This window comes from Thunnus albacares, chromosome 23 (assembly GCF_914725855.1).
Source record: "Thunnus albacares chromosome 23, fThuAlb1.1, whole genome shotgun sequence".
NCBI classification, from domain to species: domain Eukaryota; kingdom Metazoa; phylum Chordata; class Actinopteri; order Scombriformes; family Scombridae; genus Thunnus; species Thunnus albacares.
In genome coordinates this window covers 12,727,932-12,755,497 of record NC_058128.1, presented here as the reverse complement: position 1 = coordinate 12,755,497, position 27,566 = coordinate 12,727,932, and the positions used below count along the sequence as shown (strand labels likewise).

The following is a 27,566-nucleotide window of genomic DNA, read 5'->3' as shown; positions in this document are numbered from 1 at the left end:
GATGCAGCCTGATCAGTTGTGATAAAAATCAAAGTTAATTGGGTGAAGCAACAACAAGCCTGGAAAAAATCTAACAAACTAAGTTTTATTAAACATGAATGACTTTAATATAGAACAATGTGTGAGGAACTCAATACATTTGGGGACAAAACATGATGGTGATAATGAGTTTGAACTTCTCCTTACAAAATCTGGACACCATGAACCATGTTGCATCTCCCTCCACCTTAGTTTCCTCTCACCTCTCTATTATTGCTATCAAATAAACAAAATAAACAATAAGCCATAAACCACAGTATGGTATGAATGCTGCTGTGTTATAAATGTGTGTAGGTATGTTATTAATAATTAAGGTATGTTATTAATAACTGTAAGCATTGTGGTTTGGCTCACTAATGATGTCTTGAGTTTGGGTTGCTTTTCACACACACACACACACACACACACACACACACACACACACACACACATAATGTTGATTTATGATAAGATTAGGATGATCATAAAAAGGTGAGGAAAGTAAAAAGGTAAACTGAGTTGGGAGTGTCGTTCCTCTTTCTGCTGCTCTGCTCAGCTATGCAGAAGATGCATAAAACGAGAAAAAGAAAGAAATGAAATAAAACAAAGAAAAAAAAAAGGAGTTATAACCAGCTTAGAGGTTAGAACAGCTGTGTGTGTTTCCCAGAAGCAAATGTTGCTCTTGGGACAGATTGACTTTGTGTGTGTGTGCACACGCCTTGGTCCCACAATACATAAACCGTATTAGTTTTGGAAGTGCACAACAGTTTTTACAGGTCTTTATGTGGAGAGAAAATGTTTGGGTGTCTGACGATATAATAAGAACATCTGGGTGGAGGGAAGAGGGAGAGAGAGAAAGACAAATAAGACTGGGAAAAAAACATCACACACAGTGTCACATGCAGAATGTCAATCAAGTCGCACACACACAGACACACGAGTTTTCACTCTTTCTTCCATCCATGGTAACAGAAAGAGACTAAGAAATATACTCTAATGAGAGAAACACCAGAGCTCCAATGACACCTCCATACATTCTCTGTCTCTCTCTCTCTATCTCTCTCTCTCTCTCTCTGCCACATACGTACACACACATACATACACACACACACACACACACACACACACACACACACACACACACACACACACACACACACACAGACCTACATGCACATTCAGGGTGTGGTGGTGGTGCTGTCTTCTCCACTCTGTGAAAATGACTGTAAGGCTGTCAGCAAGCCGTCACACACACACCATTTTATGGGCTGCTGTGTGGGAGAGAATATGTGATATGCAAACACACACACACACACGCACACACACACACACACACACACACACACACACACCTCTTGGAAAACAGTTAAAGGAAAACAAGAAAGGGGAGAAAGACGTGAGAAGTTTTTTAGTTTAAACCCTCTATTTCTGTGCAATTGTCTTTTTTGTTTAAAAAGTGGGTGCTGTATGTATTTTCCTCACCAATGAGATTCATTTAATGGATGTTGTTTTGTTGGCTAAACTGTGTCTGTCCATCACGGCCAACATTAGGCCACAAAACTGTTTTTGGAAACGTTTTAGTCCACCTGTCTTCATCCAAATGTAGCCTGAGCTGGGTGTTAAATTTGGACAATTAATACAACCTCTACATCCATCTGTGTAAGGATGTAATGTTCATGCTTTTATAATCCCATTAACACATCGTTATTATTACATTTTTGGTATTTTCACTTTCAGCTAAAACTGGGTGTTCATTAGGTGGCTGCTTTCCTAACCTAGTCATCATCAGCATCTCGTTTGATGTTATGTTACAGCTAACCTTCTTTAGCTGGTTATCCAGTTTGACACACTCCTCTCTCTTTTGCTCCAGGCTGATCTCCAGACTCTTCAGCCTGTTGTCCTTCTTCAGAGCCGAGGAGGCCAGAGAGGAAGCCTTCTCTTTCAGATCCAACACAGATGTCTGGAGGGTAAAAAGGGGGGACAAAGAGAGAGACAATGAGTGATACAGACAGAAGTCAAAACCACAGCTTCTTACTGCTGGATACTGAGCAGCTCAGCTGAAGCAGATGGGGGTTTAGTGCATTACTCATGGGTATATCAACAGTATTGTCACCAACCGCCATTATAGAATAATTCCATTTCACAGTTTTGGCAATCATTTCTATCAGTTATGGTAACATTGTGATTGTGATCGAGAGATTAGAAGTTGTAAACAAGCCAAAAGTTTAATCTTGTAATAGTTTCGTCCAAACCATTTAATTTTGAGATTAAACTGAAAATGAACACACCCAAAATGTTGGTAATATTCCCTTCACCCCTTAATCCCTTAACTGCTGTAACTTGAACCGGGAGATTGAACTGTAAATTGTGATGGATTTTACTGGTTTACAACACAGTTTGGGTGATAATTTCACATTCATTTTTGTTTTCTCATCCAATAAATTGGTTAACCTGGAAGTTTGTTTAAAACCTGCCGCATCATCTGACTACCCCTGTTTCTTGTCCCATTGAGGCTCTTTTATAGCGATGTTGCTGCATCCCCAGCAGAGTAATTATTATCATAATTGATAACAAATGTATAATTATATATTATAACTGATATGAATTATTATCAGTCATAAAATCCAAGTCATAAACTGTCATAAACTGGAATTATCATTCCTCCAAAGTTGGGAGATTGACTCCATCCCTTGTTCTTCAAAACTTTTTCCCATGACCTGTCTCTTTTCTCACTCTTCCAGCTCAATCCCTCCATCCGTGAAGTCTCTCTCCCTTTCCTTTCTGGTCTTTTCCTCTTTTGGTAGGGGCAGTGAAACAGAAACCGACAGGCACAGAAGAGACACTCAGACATGTAATTTTACCCTTGACTGACAATACCAACTCCAGACTACAGATCATCATGTTTGGCCGGGCTTTGGTCAGTGAAACCTTGCTGCTTACTCTGATTATATTTAGGTACGTATATATATTGCTGTTGTCAGACAAACCCCAAATCTGCATTTAGCAGTGTAGAGAGGAATGCGTGTTTTCTCCACAAGTTTTCCCATGTATTTCTGAAATTATATAATGGGACAGTAACAGGTTTTATGACCCCACAATCACTAAAATTAGCAGAACAGTCCATGTAAGAAAAAGCAAAAAGTACTTTTTACTACAACATGTGCGTTTGATTTTAGGGTGTATTTCCCCTTTAAATGAATAGTTTCAATAGGAATAGGAATAGTTTTACTTTTACACATATTCTCTTTTTCTTGCCGAGAGTTAAATGAGGAAATCAATACCACTCCCATGTCTGTACTGTAAATATGAAGCTTCAGCCAGCCGGCGGTTAGCCTAGCTTAGCATAAAGGCTGGAAGCGGCTATCCTGGCTCGGTCCAAAGGTTTAAAAACATCTGTCTCGCAGTGCCTCTAAAGCTCAGTTATTAACATGATGTATCTTGTTTATTCCATACAAAACCCAAATATAAAAACATCAATTTGTGGTTTTACAGGAACCGCCTGCTGGTAAAAGAGCTTTATGTTTCGCTAGAGACATGACAGCAGCAAATAAACGTATTTTATCCTCCAAAATGTCCAACTATTACTTTAAGACCTTTTATAGGATAAAATTCATGCCACAACATACTATATTTTTTTGCCTCAACACAACAAATGACATACATATGCCATGTGTGTGTTAACATGTGTCCTTACATATGAAACAGGTGTGTGCAGGTGTGCTTTGATGTGTTAATTTGCATGCATGCAATTATTGTCCATCTTGGCACTGAACAAAACAGATAATGTGAATTTCAACCAATCACACAGTGGGCTAACATCTAGGACTGGACCATGTGAACTAAAATCTATATCAAGATAAAGATACTAGCTGGTTGGTTGACAAAACTTCTGACTGGATGTCATTGGTTGTTGTAGCTATTGTCAGGAAGTAGATATTTATTATAAATTGTGATATTGTTGAGCCCTACTAACATCCGTTTCTTCATTTCTTTCTTTGTTCTTGCGCCATCTCGGTGGTCATTTTGGTTGTGGTTTGACATCTGGCCCTGACTGTACAGCAGGATGTGGAGTTACCACTATTTTTTTTTAATTTTATGAACACTGTTATAATAAAGAAGAATGATTTCTAAACACTGGGTGTATACCTGCTTATGCTTCCTGAGGAAATTAGTGGTTAATGGTTAAGTTTCAACTGTGCTGTCCAACTGCTGCAGGGTGAATTAAGAGGAGACAGTTTGCAAAAATGCTTTGTCATCCTCCATCTCTCCCTCATTGCCTCAGCTTTTGTGTTTTTATATGAATCACAAGGGTCACAACAGGAAGAATTGTGCTCCAAACTCTGCTTCCATTGGTTGTGGGTCTTGCATATTGTTGTTAGGGAAACGCGATTGTTTTATCATTGTTGTCCTTCAATGCAAAGACCTTGGGAGGATCCAAGGTCGATTCTGCAGCGATAGATCAATCACGTTTCCTCAATAGGGACATGGAGAGAGAGAGCAGAGAGAGTGCGTTTTTCTGACTTACAGCACAGATAGATGTGTGTCTGTATGTGTGTGTCATCTACCTCACGGTCAGCGAGGTCAGTCTGCAGCTGGGAGACTTTCTCCCTCAACTCCTTCAGCTCCTTCTTGCTGGTCTCCATCTCCTCCCCCTTTTCTCTTTCCTCCCTCTCCCGCTGATCCTTCAACCGCTCGATGATGCGCTCCTGGACGGAGGGAAGGCCAAGGAGGAAAAGAGGGGATGGGAGTGAGGAGGACAGAAGAAGGGAGAGGAGAGGGAAAGGTAGGCAAGGTAGAAGGAAAAGAGAAGCAGAGGGAGAATAAAATCACCACATACACTCCAACAGTCATTCACAGTCACTCAATATCAAGTTTCTATACTAATAACAGTCGCATTAAACTTAATGTACATGGCAGCTCTGACAGGATCTAACAGCCAACGGCGATTTTAGACACGTAATACGTTCTGGCACAAGATTTAATATTCACAACCACTAAAACACTATAGACACTCTCCAGCTATAGAACAACACAGCGGCTAGTTCAAGCACGAGTACAAAAGTTCACACACACAAGAGCAGCGCACAAAGCCCAAAGAGTATATTGGCTGTCCTGTGTGTGTGCGCCTGTGTTCTTCTATCTTTGAGAGGACCGATTTGACTCACCTCAAGAATGAGGAAATTTTTTGGCTTTCTTGACTTCTTCAAAGGGCTGTTTCAGGGTCGAAGGTAAGAATGAGGGCTGCAACTAACAATTATTTTCAATAAGGATTAATCTACCAATTATTTTCCCTCATTAATTAATCGTTTGGCCTATAAAACATTAAAAAATGCCAAGGCAAATGTTGCTTATTTTGTCAAATCAACACTTCAAACCCAAAAATATTCAATTTACAATCATATAAAACTGAGGAAAGGAGCAAATCCTCAAATATGAGATGCTACAACCAGAGAATACTTTGCATTTTTTCTTAAAAAACTACTTAAATTATTAATTAATGACCAAAAAAGCTGTTGAATAACGTGTCATCAGTGAAATAATCAATCAAACGATCAGTCTTTTCAGCTCTAATTAGAATTTAGTAAGTTTTAGGTTAAAGTTGGTGTTGGGCATGTAGTTGTGATGGTTAAAGTTAGGAGCTCGGGAACACATTTTGTCAATGATGGTCATCACAAGTATAGAAGAAATAAATGTTTTTGTGTTGCTGACCTACAACAAATATCTGCATGACTAATATCGAGCAAATTTATTTGATTTTTTTCATGTTTTGTGTCACAATCAATATTACCATACTGGAAAAATATACTTGCAAAAATATAATAACATGGAGAAGACAGATATTCAATGGAGCAGACAACAATATATATATATAAATAGCATGAAACACAAACAAGATACAATGCATAAAATTAAAGAATGAAAAAGGATAAAAGCACTTAAAGTTAAGGTAACGTATTTCTGATCTGCTTTGAAACAACACAGTGCTAAAAAACGTGTGTGTGTGTAACAGAGAAAAGTAGGAAAGCAAGAGAAGGACAGAAAGGAAGACAGAATGCTAAAACAATGAAAATGGGAGGAAAAAAGTTTGAGAAAGTCTTCTGGTTGAAGTAGAAGTCGTCGGCCACCTCTGCCTGCCAACACTCACACATCTAGCTGACACCCTGAATATTAGTCACTGGACAATTAATAGCCGTGTTTCCTGTGTGTGTGCATGTGTGCGCGTGTGCAAGTGCGAAGGAGATTGGGTCGGTAACACAATCGCGCCTAACAGTACAAAAATATATTTTCATCAAACACTTTAAAGTGGTCTGCTGGTGTAAGTGTCATTGGTTAGTTTCCCAGAGTCAGGGTCGAGTCCTCACTTGGAGCAAAGACGAAGACTCATAGATCACACAGAAGACGGTTGCGAGTTCGAGTCTCACGCTCAGGTGGTTCAGGACTTTTGTGGCTACGGTATCTGAATGTTCAGACCCAGGCAGCGACCGTGCGTTTGTTGTTTCGGTTGAAGACCGAGCCATGTGGCAATGTGCTGGACGGTTCCTGATCTTTTATGAACACAGGCTGTCAGTGATTCAATAATGAAACAGCCAATGTGATTATTGGTTCATTTCCCATTATCCAGAGTCATCTGGTCATTATGTGGGTGGTCGGTGGTTTTGCTCATAATGGTTTTTATTAATGTAACCTTGCTCGGCAGTTGACCTAAGGTTGACCAGCAACGTGTGTCTGTGTGTGTGTTTGTGTGTGTACCTTCTCCGCCAGAGCCTCCTCCAGTGTTCCCAGTGCTGTGTCGGTGTTTGAGGTATCTGTCTGTAAAGACTTGACTCTATCTTTCAGACCACTGAGCTGTTTTTCTTTATCCCTCAGCTGATCCTGGAGATTCTCTATCTGCAGAGAGAAAAGGAGGGAAACATTAATAAACGGTTTTGTTTTGATACGTAATTCACCTGTTTACCAGTGTGTGTCGATGTTGATATTTGTCATTTTTTTTTTGTTTCAACAACAATTAAAGGACCAATATTTGTTTAATATAACATAAAAAATATAACATTCATTTTACAGTTGAAAAATAAACACTGACATTACATAAAACTATTCAAATATATGAAATCACAGCCTATAAAACTTGAAAAGATGAAGCAGTGTGAGCATGCCTGTATTAAGAAACATTAAACATTCATTTTCTATTCTGCAATTTCTTGTTACTCATCAACCAACATTGAGTATATGAAGTTACTAATATATCTGTGAAGCTAAAATCTACAGATAATATCAAAGAACTGAGCTTTCATTGTAACAGCAACAAATAACGATGATTTAGATGATTTATGAGCTTTTTATCAATCAAAATGAGACATCAAAATTAATTAAAAGTTAATAATGTAAGAAGACAATCACAATCTTATAACCCATACTTTTGCTTGCATCATTCGACTGTAAATGCAGAATACTTGAATCCCTTTTGACTATTTCCAAGTGCAAAGTGCTTCCTGCTTATTACATACATATACAAAACACGCATGTAAATTTTACTGAAGATAAAGAAAAACACTATAAAACTTCAATGTAATGTGAATAAAAACCTTATTTACATTGCAGTCCTCCCTGATTTTCTCTTAAAAAACAAACATACGAATCCCTGCCTTCCACACTGTCTTGAATATAACAGGCAGTTTCTTGTAAAAGGTGTCTAATGTGATTCTATCTGGAAATATGCAACCCATGAAGAAGGCTGAGAGGCGATGCGTTGTCAAATATGAACTTTCCACCTAAGCTAAACTAACTTTAACCCCAAATACACACTCTCTACTGTACCTCCATCTCTTTATCTCCCCCCCTCCTGTTTCCTCTCACGGTGATTTGGGAACAGATTCATTTTCTGTTAAAACACAAACTCAACAAAGATGACTGAAGAACTCACTATTTCCCTATAAGCCCACAAAGTGTATATGGGAGTGTGTGTGTGTGTGTGTGTGCAGGAAGATCACAGACAAAGATAAGGCGTTATGTCAACTTCGTGGTCTTCATTAAAAAATGGATGGAACAAAAGGTTAAGCAGGACAGAAATAACAAATGAGGAATTGAGGGGGAAGAGAGAGAGTGAGAGAGATGGAAAGCTTATGTAATGTAGTGTTATGAGTGAACTTGGGTGGTAAAATTACAAAAATTAATTCTCCCTTTCTTTCTGTTCCCTTATTCTTTCTTTCGCCGGAGAGAAAGGAAACCAAGCGATTGACAACCTGCCACCAAAGAAAAAAGAAAAGTAAAAGAAAGTCTGATTGGTATGTAACCTTTGACTCCACTGCAGGTGAGAAACACACATTTACACTACCGCAGAGACTGTGTGCATGAGTGTGTGTGTGTGTGTGTGTGTGTGTGTGTTCATACAGTAAAACATTTCCAGCGCCTCATTAATCAACTGTTCACCTGACAGCTTGACTGACAGTTCCTCCTCTCTCTCTCTCTCACACATTCGCACACACACACTTGACATTGAGAAGCCGAGAGTCTCTTTGATCCCATCTGCACTTCCTGAAACTGACAACTGCTGGATGCTTACAGACACACACATACACACACACACACTCACTGCTGTCCTATATTAGACCCCAAATCGTCTGTGATAATGAACTGGAATACGTTAACAAAACAATAATTGGCTGACGCTTCTCCTTATGTCATGGTTCCCCCTCACACATAAATTCATTTACCAACAAGAGAAAAAGGATGATGGGTGATCAGACGGATATCTTCACAATTAATTGTCTCTGCGCTCATGCTAATTTTCTTTACTACTAACGTACAGTGACAGATAAGAACATGAGGAGGAGGAGGTGGACAAAGTGGAAGCCGTAAGATGGTATTTTTAGTTTATCCACATGCAGAAATGAAATGCTCAAACACAGAAGAAAAGAGGGAATCATAAGGGCAGATTAGATAAAGGAAAAGTCAGCAGCATTTCAGTCTCCCTCTCAGACAGTGGACTGTATTCTATTTGAAGACGGCAGAGGTCATCATTTATTGAACAAGCGGAACTCATTAGTATGCATCTGATTTCAAACACGCTCAGTCTCTCTCCTCCCCCTCCCTGTCTTGCTTTATGTCTGTGTGCTTGATTGTCTCTATCAATTACGTCCTCTCACGCTTTGTCTCTACATTGTTTTTTTTTTAACAAGGGACAACCGGAGAGACAGGGAGGGACGGAGAGGGGAGGAGGTCGAAGGTTGCAAGAGACATACAGGCTGGTAATGGAGGAATTCAGCTGTACACTAGATTTTTCTGGCCCATCCATCTAACTGACAGCATTACCACAGAAATGCTGTCACACCACAACAACACATTGAAAAGTGGCCAAAAAAATGCAGAAAGCATCTGTAACACTGGCTCCTTGTGTACCTGCCTGTCTGCTGCCTTTATGTGTCTGTGTGCTTTATCTTCTAAACTACACACTGTCCTACAGCCCCATCTAGTGGCTGTGGTATTATATAACAACATCATATTCTTTGAATAATAATTACACTTCTGCACTTGCAGATTTAAATCACAGAGTGAATGAGAGTGTGCAACACTGTCATCTTAATAAAAGCTATCTTAGCCTCTCCTTGTCACTATTTCCATTCATTCTTCACATTTTCTGTTCTCAGAACTCTGTCAGAAAGTGAAAAAATCTCCTGAACAGAAAGTCATAGTTTTACATTTTTAGTGGCTTGTTTAAAATAACGAAATACTGGTAGGGAGCAAGAGCAGAGATACAACATCACAGCAGTGCTCATGCATCCTATTTCTGTTTGACCTTACTGAGTATGTTAACTGAATAAATGACCTTTTCATTGGTTGACACGTTATATGTATGAGTCTTCTTACTGTACCTTCTTCTGCAGGACATTGACTTTGCGTTCCTTCACGTCCAGCATATCTTTGAGGTCGGTGATCTCTCCGTGCTGAGTGCTCTTCTCTTCTGTCAGCTCAGATATCTGTTGACTCTTTTTAGAGAGGAGAGACTCCTTTTCTTCTAGGCGAAGACGCAGCGCATCCACCTGTGCATGCACATAATTGAAAGTCAACGGAAATAAATATTCAAAAACTAATGATCATTTTTCTGACTTTTTGTGACATTTAATGGTACCATTGCACACAGCAGCAAAGTTATATTAACAGTGTAAGTAGAAGGGTAACTGTACCTCAGTCTGAAGTATAGCAGCTCTCTGTTCCTTGGCAGTGAGAGACTCCTTGAGTACGTCAACATGTTGTTTACTGTCAGAAAACTGATTGTTCAGGGTTTCCAGTTTGGTCCGGAAAGCCAACAGCTCGCTGTCCTTACGACTCAGATCTTGCTTCACCTGTTCCATCTGAGCAACACAACCACATGAAATACAGAGAGATGGGGAGAAAGACCAACTTAGAGTCTGGACTACAGAGGATTACATGCTTTCTCCTGTTAAAATGCATTAAAATCCACTACAAGTGAGCTAAGTGAGCGCTTGTTAAGGTCTTAAGCCATTACTCATAACTCCATTGTAGAAGACCAACTGCAAAAGAAAAGATATTTGGAAAAACACAGATGATGAGTCACAATATGCCGTATCATTTCTACTGCAAAACTATTTGAACTACTCAATGGGGAGGTTTTACTTCTTACTGCACAGAAGATTGTTTTCATTATTGCTCTCGATCACAGCTGTGCAGTTTTACATAATCAAAACCAAAGTCTGCTGTTGTTGATCACGAACCTTCAACTGGGGGTTCAGTGTTTTGTCATTAGCCTTTCTCAGGCAGTAGTTAAGTAGCTGACAGTAGTGATACTTGCAGAATACACAGCTAGTATTCTGAGTGGCCTTCTACAAGGGCTACTATGCCAGTTCATGCTCAGGGAGCTGTGAGTTTGATCAAGTAGACATATTTTGGATTTTTTTAAAGGGAAAGAACTGTCTTTTTTCTAGTTTCTCTCCTGGAAAGCAAACAATGGTTAAGTACACATCAAAGTTTAAAGTGCAGTATTACACAACTATTAAAATCTATACTTCTCAGCTATGTGTTTGTACCAGAGGGTCAGGGTCAATTCTTTCAGTTAGACCAGGATTGTTAAAAAAAAAACAAAACACATGGTGACATAAGTGACGTAACCAAAGCTCTTTTGGGATCTATAGGAGGTGATCGGGAGTGAATTTTGTGAGTGAATTTAACGTTATAAATAAAAAGAATGGACCCAAACCACTCAGAAAATCCATCAGCAAAGTGATCCAAGCTACTAGCTGAGAGAGACCTCATGCAAGGAGAGAAAAGCTGGTTAGAGATACACACAAAGTGTAGCACCGCTGGATGACTGTATTGTTCAGACTGCTAGACGACTGTCAAAAGCTGTTGATCACAGACCTATATTAAAATGAAAAATCATATTCTGGGTCCCTCTGCTCTGCTCAGAAAGAAACTGTCACTGTGACTTTCCAACTGAGTCATTATCAGCATACCATAAAGACAGAAAATATCTTCTAGTAAATTTACCTGACTATTAAATACATGTTTGCAATCCTAGGGTTGCCTGAATCTAAAGACAAAGATTACATGTAATAAGGTGAAGAGCATTATGTTCACTGGGTGTTGATACATTTGGAATATTTGATTAACAGTAGTAACTCCACCACAATATCCAATGGATATAGTTAGATTCTCCATTTTGCCCTCCAAATCTCAGTATTTCTCAGCGACATCAACTTATTTTGTGTCAGCTGCCTATAGTGATCGGCATTTGAGAGTTACGTTTGCTTCCTGCTGTCTGAACACACAGTCACACTACTGGCACTCTAATCTACTCAAGCAGCAGCCATTAGCCAGTCAACCTGAGCGAGAAACCAAGAAAGACAGAAAGAAAGAGAAGAAGAGCGCAAACAGACACAGAGATGTGTCTCTTACTGCAGACACCTCCCGCTGAAGCTCATTGGCCCGTTCCTTTAGCTCCTCCTTCTCTGATTGGCTGTTACTTAGCTCTTCCTTCAGCTGCTCAACCTGGCAGGAGAGGAGGGCGTCACTGTGACCACAACAGTTCAACCTGGCATCCCCAGGCACATGCTGAGATACTGCATGAAAACCACCTACGCCCTTGCTCGGCGTCACGACTACAGTTATGTACAGAGTGAGTGTCTTTGTATGCGTGTAATAACTCACTTTAGGTTCTCATACATCAAATTAAAGAATAGCCCCGCAATTTTTCAAATCTATCCTAAAACAATAGTCAGGTGCCCACATGAACACTGACACATGTTTTTCTTGCTGTCATCATTCCTCTTGTTAATATTGGCCATTAGAAGATACCTTCATAATGCACTTACAAATATAAGTGATGGGGGACAAAATCCACAGTCCTCCATCCATGAAAAAATGTATTTAAAAGTTGATTTAAAGATAATATATGATAAAGAGACCTCACCCATGCAAATTAGTGAAATCAAGTCAATATCTTTCAAAGTTACTTTCTTTTTAGTGTCAAATTTCCTTTTCTCATTGAGACACAAAGAGGGATTCTCTTTTACTAAAAAGACTAACTGTGGAAGATTTTATTTGACTAACTCAACAATCTGAAGCCTCATATTATCTTCAGATAAATCTTTAAATACTTTTTTGGACTGGGACTGTGGATTTTGTCCCCACTTCCATCATAAGCACATTTGGAGGGGATCTTCTGATGGTCAGTACGAACAGGAGAAATGATTACAGCGAGCAAAACCTGTCTCAGAGTTCATGGGCACCAGACTTGAAAAACTGTGAACACATCCTTGAATAATTGATATTTGCCTGTGGAAAAAAGACTTAAGGATACACAAGCTGTTCATCTACAAAGGTCATTAGGAAAGAGTAATTTGAACAGCATTCCTGCACTGTGCAGTGCAAGTTTCAACAAGATGCTATAGAGGTTTCTGGTGGTTAATATATAGTAATTTTTATATTCAGCTGTTACTCAGGACTGCTGCCAAAACCCTTATAATTCCTGCATGTCTAAAACAACGATGTAATGCATTTATGGTATTGTTGTAAACCTCTAATAAAGTATGCTAACACTGAAGAGGATTTAAAGTAGAGGTGTAAATTACTCCTTTCACAAAAACATCTACATTTCAACTCAAACAAGCAAAACAAGCAAAAAAAAAAAAAAAAATCATCTGAATTTCCAGACTGGCTTGTCTCCTAACATGACAGATGCACTGGTTTGTTTTAATGAGCGGGACTCTCACAGTAACACTTTTTTGTTCTTGACACTTAAGATGTATCCGTCAAGGTAAGTGTAACGGAGCAAAGTTATTTTCCCCAGTAAGCTCATAAATCCGGCAATCTTTCAAAACACAAAGAGAAAAACTGATGAAACAAGCAGATATGTGTGCATGTTAGGGTGTTTGTGCGTGTACTGTGCATCCATCACCTTGTTCTTCATGAACTTGGAGTGGGATCTGTAGACCTCCATCTGCTTGATCTCTTCCTCTCTCTCCTCGCTGCTCAGAGCTCCGTTGGACTTCAGCATGTTCACCTCCTCCTCCAGCTCTCTCATGCCGCGCTCCATCGAGCTGATCTTCGCATCCTGGCAGGACATCAACACACACATGTCAAGAGACGAGACCAGGTGTGATTCACTTTACTTCGGCCATAAGTTTGATAAAAAATGGAATACAGCCTGTTGGTATTTCAAGGTGGTGAGCAGAGTAGTGGATTCAATCAAAGAAAGTCGCTCTGAAAGGTAGCAACTAGTTTGAGGAATAACTGAAGCAAGCATGATGTTGGAGGCAGGAGAGGGTAACCCTGATTGACCCACAGAATTCACAGTCCTGATCTGCAGCATTAGCAATATCCCATTACATTTTATTTTCTCATACATCCTACAGCCTCATCACTATTAAATCTAGCTGGTTTGCAAATGCAGAACAATATGATGTAGCCAACGATAAACAATTGTACTATATGAGCATCTTCATCATGCCCCCTTCAATCCAGTTTTTGCCAGATTTGTTCACTCTGACCTCTTGTGCTGGATGCATCTAAGAGAATCTTGTTAATACTGTTACTGTAATATTACATGTTTGGTATTCTGTGATAAAAAGTATCTCCACAAGAGGGCACAATTTGAGTTATAACAGGAGTTTTGAAAATTGTTTTGGTAAAGTCTTTTGAACTTAGCATGCTATAAAATGATAACAATTATCTGTATTATATTAAAAATATTATTCAAAAAAATGCACTATACTACTTGTATTTGTGACCAAAAACCTTTCCGTGACACATTTTGATCAAAAGCTCATCTACACAAAAAACTGATGAATGTGCAATTATGAATGGATGTTCATATTTTTGCACTGTCAGGCAAGAGGAACAGACCTTTGTGTAAGGAATAAAAATGCCAAAATAAATACAAAGTTATTTCAGTGTCAAAGCTAATGTTCAACAAGTCAGTTTCATACTGCAACGATTAGTTGATTAATCGATTAGTTGATCATCAAAAAATTAATTTGATTGATTGTTTCAGTCATTTTTCAAAAAAAAAAAGAAGCCAAATACTTGATGGTTCCAGCTTCTCAAAAATGAAGATTTGCTGTTTTTCCTTTTCATATATGACATATCCAAACATTTTAGACTGTTAGTCAGACAAAAAAATCAATCAACTAATTGGGAAAATAATCAACAGATGAGTCAATAATGAAAATAATTGTTGCAGCCCTACTTTATTGTGGACAATATTGCACTGAAAGATAATAAATATTGCAAACATCCACTAAATACAGTATGTACTATGTATACAGTGCAGCATAGCATCAGGGCTGAATCAAAACTATACTGTATATTCAGTCTTATTGCACTATTGTATTAAAGTCTGTATTTAAGAGACATGATGCTCCTGTATAGTTACTATAGTATAGAATTAAGTGATGCTGACTTTACAGTATAGCACAAATACATTCAAATGAAATCAAATCATTTACCTTCATTTCGATGACCGTCTGTAGGGCCTTGGTCTTGGTTGATTCTGGAGCTGCTTCGTATCTCCTGTGTAGCTCCTGAGAGACACACACACCACGAGGGTCACCAGACGATAGTGAGAGAGAAACAGAGGGATGATGAGAGGGACGCAGTGAGGGAGGAGAAGGTCGGGGCCCAGTAGAGGAGGCGACAGCAACTGATGGAAAGGGATGGAGGGAGGGCTGGATGGTGGGTGTAGGCCGTGGAGAGGGAGCAGGGAAGGACGGCGAGTGCTGGAGGGAAGGATGGACCGAGGGGGCGACAATGTAAGAGGGATTGTGGGAAGGACAGGAGGAGGGAAAGACAACCGGATGGATGCAGTGGCGATGGGCAGGAGGGGAAGGGGCAGGGAAGGAAGGAGAGGAACGGAGTGGGGGATGGCGTGAGGGGGAAATGGGGAAAGGAGGAAAGGGGTCAAAGGGGGGAGAAACGTGGAAAGGCGGCGGGATAGGGATGGAGGGAGAGACGGGGAACGAAGGAGAGATGGGGATGGAGGGGGAGGCAGGAAGGAGATGTCTCCCTCTCGAGGAGGAGCTGGCTTTTAGCCTCCAAGGGTCGATCCGTCCATCCCACATCCTTAGAAACACCACTAACTAAGCTGACACCGTTACACGCTCAAATGCGAATGATCGACTCTGACAGCCTGAAACGATGCTAATTCAACGAATTAGCTCCCAGCTTCAAAACCCATTGATTCAAATGAAAACTAAAACAGTTTAAAAGTCCAAATTAAAACAAATGATTCAATTTAAAATAAGAAATCCAGTCTTGTGGCTTGAATTGCTTGAAAATCAAACTACTCCAGCCTCAAAGATTAAAGTTTCGATCTCCTACAAGAGTGCACAGAAACCTATAACAAAATAAGAACTAAACTCCACACATCACTACTAAAGACTCTGTTAATCTACTACATTTCCTTTCCTTAAATTCTCAAAAGGCAATATTTGACCTATCCTAATTTCCTGAGCTAAATGCAACGAAATCCTGTCTGTCTGGCTGTTGTTGCTACATCAAAACTCACAAGTCAAATGAAGTGAGAGTTAAAGGGAAAAGAACGGAGGGGGGGTGTAGTCATAGATGGAAAGGCACAAAACGTGAAAGAAAGGACGGAGGAAGAGAACGAGAGAGGGAGGGAACAAAAGCAGAGGGGAGGATATAGCAGTGTATGCATCACTGCTTTTCTTTGGAGGAAACACACTTAGAGGCGAACAAAGACAGCTAATGCAGGAGCCAGGCAGCTCACAAATACACACATATGTGAAAGAGATGGTAGGGTGCCATGGCTAGAGGCACTGGTATGAATACTCTGAATACTCACGAACACACACACACACATATTCAAACACAAACACTCACGGAAACCTAAGATGATTTCTTGTTTGGTTATCATTTCCTGTAGAGTGTTACAGGTCAATTTAGGAAAAATGCAGCCACTGAAGAAGTACAGGAGCAAAAAGGACTACAGGAAATTTGATCTTATAATCTGAACTGAATGTTTAATCACTACTGAATACTTGATGTTATAATTGAAATACTATGTAATTTATAGCTTTGAAAAGCTTCAATTTGAATTTATGTGGAATTAATTTATGTGCTCTTTGAAATTTCCAGTAGGTCATTTCAGATTTTGCCATTTAATTATTTTTTTTTTCCCAGGTTCACAAATTGAGACAGAAAATTGTGTGTAGAGTCTCCAGTCGCTCATCTCATCTCTTCTTTCCTGAGTCATATGACCGGCAGAACATAACCTGATTGGACAGTGGTCTGATAGAATATCCTTGGTTTGCCATCATCTTGAACTTTGGTGTCGAATTTAATAAATGCAATTTGGGAAACATCTTTTTTTTTTTGATTTGAACTTTTCGATCTAAAAATGTCTTTGAATTTAGATATTGGATGCTTAAAATTGTGAACTGTTAATTAAATGTGCAACTTAAAATCCCCCTCCCCTTTGGTAATGTTTAAATTTCAGTGATTAAAGTCAAGCAATTATATTTCACAATTAGCGTATATAATATATATATCATATATAAGCGTAGACTCAAACCCTTACTGCCTCTCTTAGCTTCAATACAGAGAAGTCTCACTTTGTGTTTTGTACATTTCTGAAACATGTTCAAAATGTTGCCATCTTCTCAGGTGTTGGAAGTTGTAAGGACGGGTGTATTAATTATTGAGATGAATAATGTTAAAAAAACAATATGTCAGCAGTACAGCAGGATGTCTGCAAGACAAATGTTCAATAGACACTTGAACCGATACGGAAACTGTTTTTCAGACATTGCATAATCTTATGCCAGTTTCCCTGTGGTGCTTTCTGTATTGCAATTAACAATGTCTTTTGTGAAATAATGTCAGAAAACAGAAACTCTGTCCAGACAACTGATGCAATGTGAAGCAACATGGGCCCGAAAACATGTTAGAGATGTTGTAACAGTTTGGAAGGACTGAATCTCCTAATGATGTTAAAAAGCCTTTCAGGGGAAAACAATCACTTTCCTGCCTCACTCTGTTTCTCAGTCATTTACAGCCTACCACACATGCACCACTTGTCTTGTGTGTCTGTTATCAGTTTACCTGAAACAGCTGTCAGCCGAGTGGCTCATTACAGGAGAACTATGTGATTTGGGATGGCTAGTAAGATGATTACAGCTGTCAAATACATACATATAGGGTTATAATTTTTTTGCCTATTAAAATCATGAAGTCAGAAGTAGTCTGCCAGTCTGTACACTGAGAAATAGATTAGTGTATTGACATACTTTTGGTTGGACGTGTTTTCATCTTATCAATCGCTGATAAACATTTTAGACTGGAGAATCTGGAAATTAAGTGTGCATCATTTTTCCACTTTTTTGCAACTCCATCTTATTTACTTTTTACTTCATTCACATTTCAAGTTATTTAGTAATTTTTGGAAAATGAGCTTGTAATTAAAAACTATGACAGACATAAAACAATTTGTGACTTATTGCTTCTGAAAATAAATGTATCCATGTGTGATGCATCAAAGTAATTTTACATTTATTTTATACTGAAATAAATATTTTGTATATACAAAACTTCAATATTATTTGATGCCCATTACCAACATTTTACCACAAGAGGGAGCTGTTGTATTACAGCATACAACAAACATGGACGGACAGCCAATTACTGTGAAACAGCTGTGAAAGATGTTAGAAACAACACAAAACAAGCAAGGAGTGATTGGTAAAAATAGGATAAAATGTGCATTCCTCTGTGTGTGTGTGTGTGTGTGTGTGAGTGTGTGTGTGTGTGTGTGTGCGTGTGTGGATGTTTCTGTTTTGAATAAAAACTGAATTATAAGCCAAGAGTGGATGCAGCCAAAGGCCTCACCTAGATATGACATGGTTTGATTTGTACACATTCACTCCTGGCTGTACACAAACACACACACCCGCAAAGTGTTCACATGGGAATGCATGAATATGCTTTTGTATCTCCTTCGCCAGACTCTCTCTTACACACACACACACACACACACACACACACACCTCTCTAAGTTGTAGCATCTCCTTGTCTTTTTGCTCCAGTAGGCCCTCCAGTTGGTGGATGGTCATCTCAGCATCGGCCAGTCGCCTTGTTCGTTCATGGTCTTCCTCGGTTGCCCGTGACGACAGGCCTTTACTCTGCAGCATTTCCAGTAACTTCTTTATGGATTCATCCCTATTGGAAAAGAATAGAATAGATTTAAAGCTATATTTTGAGCATTGGCATCTTAAAATGGCAGCAAAAAGTCAAATATTCACCTGGCAGTTAGTGTGTGTTTCTGTGTATCGATCCTCAGCTCCATTTCTTCCACAGTCTTTCTCAGGAGGAAGAGCTCTTTGACTTGCCGCTCATATTCGCCATGGAGACGCAGGAAGTTCTCCTCTGTCATTTCCTGTGGAGATATGGCCTGGTTTCCGAGGCGACCAGACTCTGAGTAATCGGACTGGAAGAGCTGGTTGAGATCTCGTTGGATTCGGAGCTCATCTTGTAAAGCCTGGATGGTGCACTGAAGATGCTGGCAGGAGAGAGAAAAGAAGTTGCATTTAGAGTTGTGAATGTAAGAGATTAACTGGAGTGTATGGATGAAGCAATAAGTCAGATTTTTATTGTCCCACTGCACAACATAACTATAAATCAACTGCATGGGTCTGACATTGTTGACAACTTAACCTTTATTGCTCCGGGAGTTGAGATTTCCACCTTCTAACATGCTCACAATGACAATGCTATTAATTAGCAGGTATATTTAGCATAGTGTTTATTTTACATAATGTTCACCATCTTGGTTTAGCATGTTCGCATGCTAACATTTACTAATGAGCACTAAACACAAAGTACAGTACAGCTGAGGCTGATGGGAATGTTATTAGTTTTGCAGGTATTTGGACTTAAACATAAAAATATTGGACAAATTTAAGATTTGACATGGCGACGGCACAAGGTGAAAGGTTATTACAATGAATCCTCTGAAGACCATTAATCACTGTACCAAATTTTCTGGCAGTACATCCAAAAGTTGTTGAGCTATTGTAAAAACAACCAAAATGTCTTCTGCTAAACCATTTAGTAGATGTGGAGACAATTACATTTCATTAGATACCTCTTTTTCATTAGAATTTACCCTCTAGGGACCTTGAGTGTTTATAACAAATTTCATGACAATCCAGACAATAGTTGTCAAAATATTTCAGCATAGACCCAGAGCACTGGAACAGATTATATTTGGAAACGTTTGCCATGTTTACAACTCACGATTATTCATGACCTCTCAACTCAAAACAGTTATATGAATGCAACTGAGTTGGTCATGTGAGGGTTAAAAATACTGTGCATTGACATTATAATGAAATATCCATTGCAATGAAATGAAATGAGTTTAATTACCTTGAACAACAAACTCAGTTTAGGTTTTCAGGCATTTTTGTATTATTAAACACTAAGGTTCCTCGGTCATAACCACAGTCTGGATGTGAAAATGGTAATTATGGTGAGTCTGCTATGACATGAACGTAGCATTAAGAGAACTTGGGAATAACCAGGAGATGGTTGGGGAAGTTGTTGCGGAAAAAGATCTTTGGATTACTGTGCTCAGCCTATTGCCACTGTGACCTTGAATTGAATAAGCAGTTTAAAAACTGATGGATGGATAGATGGAGTGTAGGGAAGGGTGGAAGCCTATAGTGTATATTTTTGTTCAAAGGCTCAACAGCAAGTGCTCCTTTGTTTTTGCGGAGGTTTTACTTGTTTTTTGGAGATCTTGGGTGTGGAAGTGTTATGGATGCTCCAATCCGATACACAAGATTGGTATTGGCCGTTACTGACCTTATTAAGCTGACTGGGTATTAGCCATGACATGACCAATCTACATTAAATACAGCTTCTTTGTTTTTGTCAATATAAAATCAGCGTTTGTGCTTTCAGTTACATAAATTCAGTCATGTAGGGCTGCTGGCCCTGGCCTCATGTTACCTTTCATAAAATTTAATCTAGCGCGACACACGTAGTGTAATATACAGATTTTAAATCCAGAAGAAACAAGAGTACTTGTGTCAGATTGGGTTTGATTGATTAGTATTTGGATCAAGACACAAAATAGATCAAGACTGATTTAAAGAAGTGACTAAGCGACTGACTGACTGACTGAGACAGCACATATGTCATCTTTATAAGTGTGTTATAAAAGTGTGTTGGCAGGTAAGTATCACTGCCATTGAGGGTGAAGAGGATGTGGCTTGACTATCCCTGAGTCAGACAAAAGAAGGGTTTATAATGTGTGTGTGTGTGTGTGTGTGTGTGTGTGTTTGTGTGATGTCACTATGATGTCCTCAGGCTTTTTTAAAATGCGTCACACATAACCTGAACAACAGCCAGGTCATCACAAGAGTCATGGAGTATTTATAGAGATAAAAAAATAATACAGAAAATGAATGAGAGTAAAAAAAAAAAAGAGCAGGAGTAAACTGGAGATGAAAAAAAGAAAAGAAAAAGAGAAAAGAAAAAGAAAGCTAAGAGGTTAGAAATGGCAGAGATGCTATCATTCCCCTGCAGCGATCGTTAATCAACATTGACGAGGGACAGAACAAGATTAAAGGAAAAAAAGGAGAGAAAGATGACTGGGAGGGCAAAGAAAAACAACTCTTAGATATTAAGGAGCAGAAAAAAGGAAAAAGCAGCAGATCACAAAAACACCGTACCAGCATGCTCACAGAAACAGACACTCAAAAAGAAATTGGATGAAATGTAATTAGATAATATGGATGCAACTGTCCTTTATAATAGCTCTGCTTTGTGTTGCACAACAGCCAAGGCAATGTGAGTTACTGTAAGATGAGTGTGTGTGTGTGTGTGTGTGTGTGTGTGTGTCTCCTGCTTTGTCTTGTTCAGTTCTGTTCCTTCCTATATTTCTGTTAAGACAGAATATTGATTAAGTAACATTTTATATTTAATTTCTGTTCTTATTGTATTACTTTGTGCATTTGTGAGGGTGAGGTCTGCTGACTCATACAATAGCTCCACACACACACACACACACACACACACACACACACACACACACAGTCTGACGGCTGACATTTCTAGGACTTCCCTGAAGACTGAGACACACAAAGCATCCACAATGGATCCTTTTCTCTCTTACAGTAAATATTCCCTCTCTGGTTTAATCCCTGTGTGCTGACTACGATTCCTCCCTCAGGCACGCAAATGCTTATTCTCTGACCCACCCATATGAGGAAAATATGCAGGAATTTGCCACAATCTCAGTTGTTTTCAATTGTGCTGAAACACTGATTAATACAGTACATTAGTCAATCGACAGAACACTGCCAACGATTTATCTAATAACTAGAAATACCGCCTCACAGTTGTATGCCATAACCATGTCTGTCCAGACTCATAATATTTGTAGAGAAGACTTTGAAGGAATTTAATAAAAGGTATTAAGTGTATTTTTTGGCGAAATGTAAGACTCCAGTGAATAATTTCCAGTGAGAAACATGCTGTCTTCATTCAGAGATGATTTTTACAGAGGAGTACAGACGAGAGCTTTGTCACATGGTGCAACAATAATCACCTGAAGCTCAAAATCAGTAAAACTGGACGGGAGGCCCCCTGTCCTGGCTGTCATCCAGGCAGATGAGGTGAAGAGGGTGGACTCATACAAGCACCTTGGAGTCCAAATCAATAAAAAACTAGACTGGACTCACAACACTTAAGGTCTCTTCTGCAACGGACAGAGCAGACTCAAATCCTTAAGTGTGTCCAACAGGATCCTGCAGATCTTCTATCAGTCTGTAGTAGCCAGTGCTCTGTTATTTGCAGGGATGTGCTGGAATGGTGGCGTCAAGGCTTGGAGGTCAGCAGTCTCAACAAGCTGTTAAGGTAGGCCAGCTAGGTGATCAGGTTGGAACTGGAAAGCGTGAAGGCAGTGATCAAAGCCATCTTGGATAAGCCTTCTCACCCTCTCTACAACGAGCTGTAGCAGATTGGCAGCTCGTTGCAGAGAGAAGGATGAAGGACAAGATCAAAGCTATTTTGGATAACCCCTCTCACCCTCTCTATGATGAGCTGTGGCAGATGAGCAGCTCATTCAGCCATCGGATCATCTCACCCAGGTGTAAAACAGGGTGCCTCAGGCGCTCATTTGTGCCCACTGACATCAGACTGTACAACAGCAGTGGAGACCACTGACTATGAGGACCCAGAAATTCACACCCAATTTCCCAAGTGTCTGGCATACTGGACACACACACACACCTTCACCTTTTGGAAAAATGTATATTTGTTATATTTTGATATGTTCTGTTATATATTATACTTTACTCATTATGTATTATATATCATACCATACCCATTATTTATTATATCAATAATCTGTCATGTTATTGTACCACAGTATATATTACATAACACTATATTGTTACTACATTTCACCTTGCAATATAGCTTAGATGCCATACTACATATACACACACACACACATATACATATATATACTAAATATATTGTCTTACTATACTACACATTATATTAATACAGACATTCACTAAATGTCATTATCAGTACTTAATCATATATACGGCTGTGGCTCAGGAAATAGAGCGGGTCGTCCACTAATTGGAAGATCGCAATTCGATCTGCAATTCCAGTCTGCATGTTGAAGAGTCCTTGTGCAAGATACTGAACCCTGATTTGCTCCTGTGTATGTATGTCTGTGAATGGTTAGTTCCCTCTGATGGGCAGGTTGGGACTTTGCATGATAGCCCCTGTACCCATTCAGCGTATGAATGTGTGTGTGAATGAATGAACGTGATATGTAGTGTAAAAGCGCTTTGAGTGGTTGGAAGACTAGGAAGGTGCTATACAAGTACAGTCCATTTACCATATTACTCTGGTGTACACTGTTACATTTACTGGACTTTCTGGCTCTACTGTATATTGTAACTGTGTACAGACCATCTAGCTCCTCAATGACTGTTCCACAACACATTTAACAACTTAATACAGTTCATCAGTGCAACTGGCAAGCCATCGATAATTGTTGGAGACTTTAACCTTGACCTCCTCACTGAGCACCATTCTGTGCTTAACCAGGAAATAATGGAACAGCATGGCTTTCAACAGCATGTGAAATTTCCAACTCATTACAGTGGTTCCTTACTAGACCCTGTGTATAGCAACCAAAAAATCCATGTATGACAAACTGCTTCCTACCACAGTGACCATGGTGTGATTTGGGTGACTGTTCTATGAACAAAGTGACTTAACTCATCCAACACCTGCCTTCAATCAGCTCATCATCTCTTTAGTATTTAAGCCCTGGCTCTTCACCCATTGTTTTCTCAGCTACATTGGTAATGAAACCTCCCTAGTCAAGTGTATTCCTTTTGTTGTTGTTTAGCTTGTTATTCATTGTCTTTCCCTTTGCCTGAGCTTTGTTGTTCTTGTTCTGCTGTATCTCTATTAGTATGTAAGTTCATTGAGAGAAACAAAAAAAGAGTCAAATTCCTTGTATGTGTTCACATGTTTGGCCAATAAAGCTGATTCTGATAGAACATGAAGTTGTAGCCATGACAGTAGACGATGCTTCAGATATGGATGCAGCTGCAAAGGATCTACAGATTCTAAAACGTGGATGTTTCACACACATCTTCAACCCGGCAGCACAGAAGATCTATATAATCACCACAATTTCAAGGTGGGTACCCAAGATTACTGTCACTAATTCAGTGTCCGACCAAATGTGAAATATCACAATCTCCTGTTCTGTTCCTGAGTTATGGTGTTGAATAATGGCCAGAAAAGTGTTTTTGTTTTTGCAGAACATTATGATGTCATAGTGAAGTTCACCTTTGACCTTTTGGATATAAAATGTCATCACTTCATCATTTTCATCCTATTAGACATTCATGTGAAACTTTGTCATAATTAGCGTATGAATTCTTGAGTTATGGCCAAAAACGTGTTTTGTGAGGTCACAGTGACCTTTGACCTTTGACCACAAAATTCTAATCAGTTCATCCTTGAGTCATTTGGACATTTGTGCCAAATTCGAAGGAATTCCCTCAAGGCATTCCTGAGATATCGCATTCACGAGAATGGGACAGATGGACAGATGGACAACCCAAAAACAAAACGCCTCCAGACAAGACTGTCGCCAACACGGAGGAATAATAAAAATGCAAATCATTTGTAGATTCCACCTTTTTCAATGAGAGGATTTGCAGCTTTTGTTTATGTGATGTCATTGTAAACTTAAACCTTCTGGGGTTTTTCTTTTTACTGTTGTGTAGATAAGATCAGGAAGACACCCCATTGGGCTCTGAAAAATGATTAATTGACTTAAAGTGAAAAGAATACATTGATTTATTGATAATGAAATGAGTCATTAGCTGCAGCTTCTGTTATAAATACAAACACTACAGTATCTACGGAGAAAAGCACAGCTGCATGATGGCTTAAAGGACAGACAGCGAACACACGCATACACATACGCATGCACGCACACACATTCATGCTCATTACAGTAATAATATTGCAATATATACAGTATATAGAATATTTAATATGCTACAGTATTTAAGCATGAAAGAAATGCACACGCATGTATGGTCACATATCAGAATCATTCAGGCAAACACTCACAATCACACACACATCCATATCAAGCATCCAAAAGTATGTCAGAGTTGCAGAAATAAATGCACACACACACAAAGCCTCAACAGTCAGAAATGCAAATTAGTGTGTTTCTGCATGAAGTCAAGCAAATATAGTATGAACACACACACATACACACAACTTCAAAAGGTTACATATGAAGAATTCAGATGGAAATAGAGAACGCACACACACACACACACACACACACACTGGTGTATGCCAGAACTCCCCTCCAACACACACACAAAGCTGGAATGTAGATCTGAAAAATGCCAGACCACTAGAGAGAGAGAGAGAGAGAGAGAGACAGACAGAGAGAGAGACAGAGAGAGAGAGAGAGAGAGAGGGGGGAGAGAGGGGGTTGGAAATAAACGGAAGCAAGAAGAAGGAAACAAAAACAGAAAGGGCGATAAGGAGGCCGGAGTGGGAAAAAGGAGAAAACATTGAGTAAGTGAGTTAATTATGTGTCCGGCAGAAACAGAGGGTGGGAGAAGAGGAGGAGGAGACAGAGAGAGCGAGGGTCAGAATACAAGTTGTGTTTTTCTTCTCAGTTTCTGCTGAGTCATTTTTGGCACCTTCACCTTTGACCCTGTCAGACACTTCCTGATTCCACAGGAGACCGAGAGGGTCGGTCACCACTCAGTATAGAGACAGAGATGAAAACATGTGTCGAGAAGCGTGCACACACATGTACACGCTCTGGGCTCACAGTCACGATGCACAACATTAGTCATGCAACTGAAAATAAAACATGAAATCCAACAGGAAATCCATGTTATCATTAAAAGCTAATTATTATTATTTCCAATTTACCTTCAAACTGCTCATCACTAGATTTACACTACAGCTTTCAGTTTATTTGCACTCACAAATGATAAAACAGCAAAAAAGAGAAACAAATCTAAACTGTGTATAAATGTGACAAACACATAAATATTAGGATAAATCAAAGTGACAAATCTTTCCATCAGATCTCTAAGAGAGGGACACATACATTTATCAAGCTGGTGTAAACAAGTGCGAGCTGGGAAATGATCTTGATCCCACAATTTGTCACGTTGATTGAACTGTCTCAATATTTACTTACTCTATGTAAGTAGGAACATTTGAAAATCCTGTGGCACATCTGCAATGGCCAGTATGCTGAGGTTGCTAGAGAATCAAACTAAAATGACTATATGTAGGCTGCGTATCTGAGACTGTAGTCATTTCACTCCTCCAAATTAATGATGGCTGCAAATACTATCTTATAGAAGCCACCGATATGAGAATATGGTGGCTACCATCACCAGTGTTTTCAATTTAGTTGACATTAGAAACAACATTACCCTGAGGAATCAAATAATCAATATGATTGCAATAAAAAAAAAATCACATTCTTTTCCACCCTTTAAACTTTTAAGCAGCACACTTCTGACCACAGAACTGGTAGAAGCACCTGAAATAGATAAAATTTAAAGGATAAGTTCACAATTTGTCAAGTCTGTCCTGAAAAAAAAAATACTCAGATGCCCAAATGAACATTGACACATGTGTCATGGACTTATGGTTTTTGGACTCTTTGTGTTTTTGTTCTTGCGGGTTCCTGTGTTCACTCCGTGTGTCTGTTTAATTCCAGTTCTTCTTCATAGCTATTGAGCCTATTAAGCTTTCTGTCACAGTATGGCTCTGTGTCCCTGGCCGCCATTCTCCACCAGTCCACCAGAGACCCTCAGCCTGTTTCCCTCTGATGTTAAGTCTTGACTGAGTGGGAGATGGACAGAAAAGACAGATTGCATATTACCTTAAAGGACCACTTGAGATATTATTGCTTATTGTATTTAACCTTTGTCCTGACATTTACATTTGTATGCATGTGCTCTATTGGAAGAGCATACAGAACTGAAATAACACTTTTGCCTTCACCTGGTTCAGAACGAGTTTGTTTGTTTTACGACCAGATAATGTGTTTTGGGCTAGTTTCTCTGAACTTCCGGGCGTAATGCTTTTCATGCAACTCGCACTAAGTGGTGAATCAGTTTTTGGGTAACGGATGTCTATGTTTGGACTTTAAGAGTTTGCATGCCTGTTTATCCTGCAGCTCTTTTTGGCTTTGTAGCACAGAGTGTTTTTTGTTTCCACTCGGCCTGCTGGCATTTGGAGCTTTCTTGAGCCTACTTGTTTTTTTCTGTGTTTGTGGTTGTCTGTTTTGCACCGTTTCCCTCCTGTGTTTCTGTGCTCCTCCCCAGCCTGCTTTTCCCTCCTTCGCCCATCTCAAACCTGCCCTGTATCAGCCTTGTCAGCGCTGCCCGGCTCTGTGTTTTCCCCAGCCTATCCGCTCCCTGTCTGTTTTCCCTGTCTCATCACCTCACTCTCCTCTCCTCAGCTCCTCCGCC

General features: G+C 39.4%; 1 protein-coding gene across 10 annotated transcripts in view; it reads right to left on the bottom strand.

Moving 5' to 3' along the window:
* LOC122974893 (ELKS/Rab6-interacting/CAST family member 1-like) overlaps positions 1 to 27,566 on the bottom strand; it is a 138,493-nt gene that overhangs the window by 84,460 nt on the left and 26,467 nt on the right. For 6 of the 10 annotated variants that reach the window (XM_044342957.1, XM_044342961.1, XM_044342962.1 and 3 more), the window contains 10 exons: positions 18,789 to 19,045; positions 18,534 to 18,705; positions 14,979 to 15,053; positions 13,430 to 13,585; positions 11,929 to 12,021; positions 10,200 to 10,367; positions 9,888 to 10,055; positions 6,769 to 6,906; positions 4,584 to 4,724; positions 1,838 to 1,978 (listed from right to left, as the gene is read on the bottom strand). In XM_044342957.1, the coding sequence (XP_044198892.1) occupies positions 1,838 to 1,978; positions 4,584 to 4,724; positions 6,769 to 6,906; positions 9,888 to 10,055; positions 10,200 to 10,367; positions 11,929 to 12,021; positions 13,430 to 13,585; positions 14,979 to 15,053; positions 18,534 to 18,705; positions 18,789 to 19,045 (1,509 nt within the window). The remainder of the gene's footprint in view (positions 1 to 1,837; positions 1,979 to 4,583; positions 4,725 to 6,768; positions 6,907 to 9,887; positions 10,056 to 10,199; positions 10,368 to 11,928; positions 12,022 to 13,429; positions 13,586 to 14,978; positions 15,054 to 18,533; positions 18,706 to 18,788; positions 19,046 to 27,566) is intronic. The other 4 variants (XM_044342960.1, XM_044342963.1, XM_044342964.1 and 1 more) reach the window with 1 other exon arrangement.